The sequence below is a fragment of the Sycon ciliatum genome, chromosome 7 (genome assembly GCF_964019385.1).
Source record: "Sycon ciliatum chromosome 7, ocSycCili1.1, whole genome shotgun sequence".
NCBI lineage: Eukaryota > Metazoa > Porifera > Calcarea > Leucosolenida > Sycettidae > Sycon > Sycon ciliatum.
Genome location: NC_088649.1, coordinates 8,290,237 through 8,298,483, shown reverse-complemented (window position 1 = coordinate 8,298,483; position 8,247 = coordinate 8,290,237). Strand labels below are relative to the sequence as shown.

The following is an 8,247-nucleotide window of genomic DNA, read 5'->3' as shown; positions in this document are numbered from 1 at the left end:
ATAAATGTTCAGCCGTTCCGGAGAAATGCACTTCAACAAGGCTATGAACAAAACAATTGACTCCGACAGAATACCATGATGAACTAATGTTGAACTACTCCAAGCAGTATTGAACGAACAGCGACGAGACAACAATCAAGACAACAGTGTTAACCCGACATGTGGCTACTGTTTAGAAGAGTATCTCTTTGTCGTTGTTACTATAATCGAGTGGCACATTCGCACTACAATTCTACGAGTGCTAGTTTGAAATTACGTTATGAATTTGAGCAATTGTTACGTTGTACAGCAGGTACGAACAATTAATATTACGGAGGATTAGCAAGACGAAATTCGTGTTCGCGTTCGCAAACATTTTTCAGGTCGCGAACTGGATTGCGAACTTTCGCAGTTTTCGTTCGGAAAAGTAGTCGGAACACGAATCGCGGATTCGTGTCAGAGCAGTCATAAATTAAAGGGGAAGTTAAGGCGAAAATCAAAATTTCACCAGTTGTAGTCTTCGGGGTGCTGAGTCGAATGGTCTTGGTCCGAGAAAGCTGAGACGCTCCCTTCCTACTTGAATCCCAATCGAACTCGCGCACTTCCACCGAAACTGGGTGACTGCGCCCTACGAGATGGGGATTTGTATGCAAAATGTCACTAAAAGCGCCATTTCGTTCTTATAAAAGCACGGATGACCGCGATTGGCCCATATGTTGTAGTCTTTTGGACGCTGAGTCGACTGGTTTTGGTCCGAAAAGGCTGCGATGCAGCGTTCCTCCTTTATTCCCAATTGAACATGGTTGAAGAAGCGGTTACGTGCTCCTGGGTGCCAAAATCACCTGGTCACCACGCCAGCAGGCGACAACTTTCACACCAAGGTTCAACTCGAGTGACAGGACTGCACCCAAAAAAGGTCAAAACAGGCTGTAAGTTGTACCCTGCAGGCACGGTGACCAGGTGACTGGTGTACGCAGGAGCACGTGACCGCTTGTTCAACCATGTTCGATTGGGAATTAGGGGCGAACGCTGCATCGCAGCCTTTTCGGACCAAAACCAGTCGACTCAGCGACCAAAAGACTACAACATATGGGCCAATCGCGGTCATCCGTGCTTTTATAAGAACGAAATGGCGCTTTTAGTGACATTTTGCATACAAATCCCCATCTCGTAGGGCGCAGTCACCCAGTTTCGGTGGAAGTGCGCGAGTTCGATTGGGATTCAAGTAGGAAGGGAGCGTCTCAGCTTTCTCGGACCAAGACCATTCGACTCAGCATCCCGAAGACTACAACTGGTGAAATTTTGATTTTTGCCTTAACTTCCCCTTTAAATTATTTACCACGCTGTACCTGTACATCGTGTCAACGTCATGCATGTGCGAATTCTGTTTGCTAATCCTTCTCATAACGCGAATTCCGTCACCGAGTTCGACTTTCCTTGGAGTGCGAACGCGAACGCGAATTTCGTCTTGCTAATCCTCCGTATTAACATACTCACCGGTTTTCGTTTCGGAGTCCCGCGCTGTGACTCAGCTAATTTCTATTTCGTTTGCCTTGTATTTGTCTGACTAGGGGCGCTGTCACCCCGTCGGGTGCGAGCACCCTTGGACAGAAGCACTTCACGACACAAGTGTTCATTTTCGTTTTCCTCTTCTGCTTCTTCACAGTTTGAATGTGTGCCTTTTTCGTACTCTGCTCTCGATCGAACCATGCGCGGGTCGATCTCCATAATTTTATCTTCCGTTGCCATGACTGGCATTAGTACGCGTTCTGTACTCACTCGCTGCTTGGCACGCTTGCAGCGCGTTTTTTTTCTGTTGCAACCCAGTGCCTGCGTGCACGGTACGGGATTTGCGATGCCACATCAGCGTTGGTGTGTCGTTGTGCTTCGTTGTTGTTTTGTTCTTTGATGAGTGTGGTCGTTAAAAGTGAGCAAGAACGGGTCGTTGACAAGGCGTGGTTTCGATGTGCATGCCTTCCTGTCAACTCCAAACTATTGGTAGCAGAGGATGGTTTTCACGGAGCCATCATGGAGGTAAAACTAGAAGACCTCGCACGGAAAAAGCGAGAGCTGAAAACGGATTTCACAAATACGAAGAGAAATTTGACAGTGGAGTCAACGAATGAGGTGCCGAACCAAGATGACGTAAAGGCATGGAGAAGCCACTTGACGACAGTGTATGACGAGACCAAGAAGGTCATCATGGAGTACATGGAAGCGGTGGTGGATACTGACTCTAGGAGACATGCTGGTCTCCAAAAGCAGTACAAGCAGCTGGAAGGCCAGTATTCAGATGCCATGGAATTGGCCAGGAGTGTGCTCATCAGGAGCAGCAGAGCGAGCCTGGCAGCGTCGACCAGGCAGACTCCCAGTCCCAAGCAATCGCCACTGAGAGGGGCAACGCCGTTACTGGCGTCAGTGCGCGAGGAAAGCAGAGAAATTCTAGATCTGCGTGCGGCGCTCCAAGATGCACCGTTTCTTGGTCGTCAGGACGATACGCGGGTTATGTTGCCCAGGGCTGCAGACTATGGAGAACGGGTGAAAGTAGAGCCGGACAGTTGTGTTGTAATGTTCAGTGGTCAGCGTGTGGGGGAACCTGCCGAACCCTTCCCGACCGTTGCCATGGCAACCGCGTCAGCACACGCGCCACCGCAAACGGATATGATCAACAGCAATGCATGCACCACTTTATCTGCAGCCACATAGTTCAGTGCTGCCAGCGTCATTTGCAACTATGACCACGGGCAGCAACGCTCCCGCTATAAATCAGGAACAAGGCTCTGCCTTCCTGATCCACGATCCTGCTGATCAAACACCTAGTATGATCTATGCAACGTATGGCAACAATACTGCTAGGCCGCAGCAGGCATACATGTACCAACAACAGCAGCCGCAGTGGAGTGCGAGCAATAGTGCAGTCGTGTGCAACTCACCTGTGTCTACTGGACCGTCGCACACCATCTCTGCCGGAGCGTCACAGTACGGTGTGAGACCCAGCGCTGGCATGCAAGCACCCCGGACCGCAGTATTCGCCCCAGTTCCGACATATGTCGGAGGCACCGCAGCTCAACCTGCGCCACGGACTGCTCCAGCGGCAGCTGCACAGATCAACATCGCCAGCAAGTTGAAGCGGATCGAAATTGCCGTGTTCACCGGAGAGAAGCGAAAATACGAGCGCTGGAAATCCGCTTTCAGCGTTTGTGTGGACCAGCAGCCGCTCTCCGCTGAATTCAAACTGCTGCAGCTCCGACAGTACGTGGCGGGTGAGGCGCTGGATGCCATCGAGAGTCTTGGCTACTCGGCAGCAGCATACGATGCTGCTCTGCGGCGGCTGGAGCGACGCTTCGGTGGGAGTCGCCGGCGCCTTGCGGTTAGGATGGAAGAGCTGGAACGATCTCCACCTATTCGATCCGGTAGAGCCCAGGACCTGGAGCGCTTTACCGATGTGCTCGACATGGCAGTGGTGACGTTAAAGGATGCCGGTATGCACACCAAGCTAGGTACCGGCATTCTCTACCAGCGGATCCAGCAGAAGCTGCCGGTGAACTTGTTGGCCAAGTATCGCCGCTGGATAGTACACCACCAAAAGGACGAATCGGTCGAGGTGCTGCTGGAGTGGCTGAATGCCGAGGCAGAAGTTCTTGCTGCCGCCACGGAAACTATCGAAGGCATCAGCCAGCAGCATCACGTGAGAAACCAATTGTCAACCAGCGGGACAAGTCGAAATCAGCCGACTCGGACGGCAACTGCTCACGACGCTGTGCAACTGCGCACGACCACGTTCGTGACAGCTACAAACACCGCTGGCAACGTGCCGACCGCAAGGTCTACATGCCAATGCTGCAATGGTGGCGAGCACCCGATCTGGCTCTGCCCAGAGTTTGAGAAACAAACTGTAAGCCAGCGCTGGGCAGCAGCGAAGCGAAGCAAGTCATGCTATAGATGCCTTGCGACTGGGCACAGCGGCAAGGACTGCCCACGGGACCGGGAGTGCGGTATCAACGGGTGCACGCAGCATCACCATCGCCTGCTGCACAGTGAGCCCCGTCAACCGCCTCCAGCGTCGTCAACCCACGCCTCCGGAGAGACTGGAGCCATGCAGCCGGAGAACTTCAGTGCTGTCTCCCTCGGAAACAGCACGAAGGGAGAGGAGAATAGAGTACGGACGGTGACGTCGATTCGGACAGTTCCCGTTCAGCTATCCAACGGCAAGCGGTCGCTAACTGTTAACGCGCTGCTGGACGACGCCAGCACGCGCTCGTACATAGCGAGCAATGTTACGGCAGAACTCGGCCTGATTGGATCAAGTATGTCGCTGACCATCAGCAAGCTGAATGGACAGCAAGAGACCATTCACACTGTCCCAGTATCGTGCACTCTGCGAAGTGTTGACAGACCCACGTCGACGACTCTCCATGCGTGCACAATCGAGCAGCCAACAGGCAACATGGAAGTTGTAGACTGGCACCACCTGGGAAAGCAGTACGCACATCTAGCCAACGTTGAGTTTCCGCCGCTACCGTCGAAACGCCACATTGACGTGCTTATCGGTGCCGACTATCCGGAGCTTCACATGGCGTATGAAGAGCGCTCGGGTAACAGCCATGAGCCCGTGGCGCGTCGGACGGCATTAGGTTGGACCTGCATCGGCCAAGTACAACCAGCACACCCAGCGGCGAGCTGCTGCTTCACAATGTTCATCGACGGTGACCTACAGAGCAGCTTGAAGCGCCTGTGGGAAATCGAAGAAGTGAACAGCAGCACTACGAAATTCATGTCACGCGACGACAAGGTGGCAGAGCAGAAAGTTGCAGCGTCGTTGAAGGTGACGGACGGCCGCTACTGCGTTGGCATACCCTGGAAATCCGAACGTCCAGTCATGCCTGAAAGCCGAGCGAAGGCACTCGGCCGTCTGCACAGCTTGGAGAAGCGGCTGCGACGTGACTCAGCAGCAGCAACAGCGTACAGCGATGTCATCCGCAAGTACCTAGCCAACGGGTACATTCGACGAGTGCCTGACAACGAGTGTGGAGGTTCTGTAAACGAATGGTACCTTCCACACTTCGCCATCATCCGTGAAGATAAGGCCACCACGAAGACACGTGTGGTTTTCGACGCAGCTGGCATCAGCAATGGTGTAGCGCTGAACGATGTTATCAGTGCTGGTCCCAAGCTGCAGCAATCGCTACCGAAGGTACTCCTGCGCTTCCGGCAGAACAAGGTCGCCATCATCTGCGACATCCAGGAGATGTATCTCCAGATATCCCTGGCTCCGGAGGACAGGCCCTTCCATCACTTTCTTTGGCGGGATAACGAGCAGGAACCGGCCACATACGAGTTCAATCGAGTGGTCTTCGGTGTGAACGCGTCGCCTTTCCTAGCGCAGTACCCGGCTAGACACAATGCTCATCAGCACGCCGACACCTATCCTCGTGCAGCGGAAACGGTCCTTGAGTCAACGTACATGGATGACTCCATGGACTCTGTTCGAAGCGATGAGGAAGGCGTTGAGCTCGTAAGGCAGCTGTCGGCGTTGTGGCACAAAGCCAGTATGCACCCGCGAAAATGGCTGAGCAACTCCACGGCGGTGTTGCAGACCATCCCGGAGGAGGATCGCGCTGAGGAGATCAACCTCACGAAGGGAGAGCTGCCGAATGTCAAGACACTGGGAGACCTCTGGCTTGCCAAGGAGGACCAGTTCACGTTCCAGCTGCAGCTGTCGGAGATCGGCTCAAATCCTACGAAGCGCGCATTTCTCAGTGCAACAGCAAGTTTGTTTGATCCACTTGGACTCCTCGCACCGTACCTCGTGCAAGCAAAGGTCCTGCTGCAAGAGATGTGGCTTTGTGGAGCAGCATGGGATGAGCAACTGCCCCCAGCAATCGTCAAGAAGGTTCTCGGCTGGCTTGAGCAGGTGACGGAGCTATCAACAGTACGTGTACCACGCTGCCTGACGGCCACGGGACGCACAGCAATCAGCAGCCAGCTTCACGTGTTCTCAGATGCGTCCGAGGTCGCATACGGAGCAGTCGCGTATCTGGTCAGTCACTATGACACTGGAGAACCGACAGCACGGTTCGTCGCAAGCAAGGTCCGTGTGGCACCAGTGACTGCTGTCAGCGTTCCGCGGCTTGAGCTAATGGCGGCGACAACCGGAGCAACGCTCGCCACATCATCCGCCGAGTCACTGAACCTCGACCCCCGAGCAACGACGCTATGGTCGGACAGCAGCAACGTTCTGCACTGGATCACCAACTACAGCCGCACCTTCAAGCAGTTTGTGGCTAGTCGAGTGGGCGAGATTCAACGGCAAACCAATCCTACCCAGTGGCGGTACGTGCCCACCGCGCTCAATCCAGCCGACCTGGTCTCTCGAGGAATGTCAGTGCAAGAGTTGGCGGGAAGCAGTTTATGGTGGAACGGTCCCGGCTTCTTGGGTGCCGCTGAAAGTGAATGGCCTGTTCAGCCAGAATTGAAGCCCCGTCCGTCAACTCTGGAGTTGAAGAAAGACAATCAACCGACGGACGAGTCCATCGAGCTGACTGCGGTGACCGTCGACCAATGCCACAGCGAGCTGAATCGTCTAGAGCCAAGCCGCTACTCCGACTGGGTACGAATGCGCCGTGTTCATGCTTGGTGTGTGCGATTCGCTACGAATTGCTCAGCACCACCCGCACAACGAGAGTTTGACGAATTATCGCCACCAGCGATCCGAGACTCTGAGGAGTTCTTCATCAAGCGAGCGCAGCAACAGTCGCTACCAGAGTATGCTGCAGTTAAGGCAGGCAAGCTGATCCCTGCAACCAGCAAGCTGGTCTCGCTCAAGCCAATGATTGACGACGCTGGCCTTCTACGCGTCGGAGGTCGACTACAGCATGCAGACTTCTTGACTGCAGAACAACGCAATCCGATCGTCCTACCACGAGGGGATCATGTGACACAGCTGATAGTCAAGGCATGTCACGAACGAGGATATCACGCGTTCGGTGTCAGCCATACGCTAGCCGAACTCTCGTCGCGCTACTGGATCGTCGCTGGCCGCGAAGAGGTGCGAGCTTGGGAAGCCAAGTGTGCGAGGTGCGCCCGGAACCGTACGAAGCCGGCAATGCAGGTGATGGCGCCACTACCTAAGGTCCGAGTCAGCCTGCCGCTACGCGCATTCGGCCGAGTCTCCGTAGACTACGCTGGACCGTTTATGACGAAGCAGGGTCGCGGCAAGACACAACACAAGCGGTACCTGTGCTTGTTCACCTGCTTGCAGACGAGAGCAGTGCATCTCGAGCTGTCATACGCGTTGACAACGGACTCGTTCCTGCAGGCGTACGTCCGCTTCACCAATCGACGGGGAGTACCGATCGACGTCATCTCCGACAATGGCACGAATTTCGTCGGCGCCACCAATGAGCTTGCTCAGCTAGTCAAGCAGCTTGATGCAGAGGCGATTCAGCGGCAGACCGCGGATCAGCAGACTAGCTGGCGTTTCAACCCTCCAGCAGCACCACATTTCGGCGGAGTGCATGAGGCGTTTGTGAAATCGGCAAAGCGTGCTATCTCGGCGATTCTGAAGAACGCGGAGGTCACAGACGAGGAGCTATTGTCTGCTATCGTCGGCGCGGAGGCGCTCATGAACTCACGGCCACTGTCCTACGTGTCGGCAGATGGTCGTGACCCAACTCCGCTAACGCCCAATCATTTCATGTATGGCCAAATCGGTACTCGGTTCGCACCTGCAGGAGTGGACGAGAGCGAGTTCAACCCTCGGCAACGCTGGCGTGTAGTGCAAGAACTCGTGCTGCACTTTTGGCGGAGATGGATGCAGGAAGTCGTGCCAGAGCTGAACCGGCGACTCAAGTGGAGGACGGCCGAGACAGACCTCAAGGTCGACGACATCGTTCTAGTGACATCCCAAGACAACCCACGGGGCACTTGGCCAATGGGTCGCGTCACCGAAGTGCACCCTGGTCCAGACGGACACGTGCGAGTTGTGAAGGTCAAGGTGGGCGACAAGACCTACACCCGCCCAATCGTGCGTCTTTGTAAGCTGTTCTGTGAGTAGCTCCTTGTTTGCCTATTTCAGAACAATAATCAATTTCGAATTTTTTGGTCACTGTGAATTTCGGCACAGTGAGAAGGGAGAGAAATGTTTAGAAGAGTATCTCTTTGCCGTTGTTACTATAATCGAGTGGCACATTCGCACTACAATTCTACGAGTGCTAGTTTGAAATTACGTTATGAATTTGAGCAATTGTTACGTTGTACAGCAGGTAC

General features: G+C 54.2%; 1 protein-coding gene across 1 annotated transcript; it reads left to right on the top strand.

Moving 5' to 3' along the window:
* The first annotated feature begins 2,713 nt into the window (after nucleotides 1-2,713).
* LOC135821582 (uncharacterized) lies at nucleotides 2,714-8,035 on the top strand. Its single transcript, XM_065334579.1, has one exon. The coding sequence runs from the start codon at nucleotides 2,714-2,716 to the stop codon at nucleotides 8,033-8,035; it is 5,322 nt and encodes a 1,773-aa protein (XP_065190651.1).
* Nucleotides 8,036-8,247: the final 212 nt, after the last annotated feature.

Bases quoted from the DNA above. Each gene is read 5' to 3' on its own strand.
- LOC135821582 (XM_065334579.1), top strand. From the start codon at position 2,714: ATGACCACGGGCAGCAACGCTCCCGCTATAAATCAGGAACAAGGCTCT.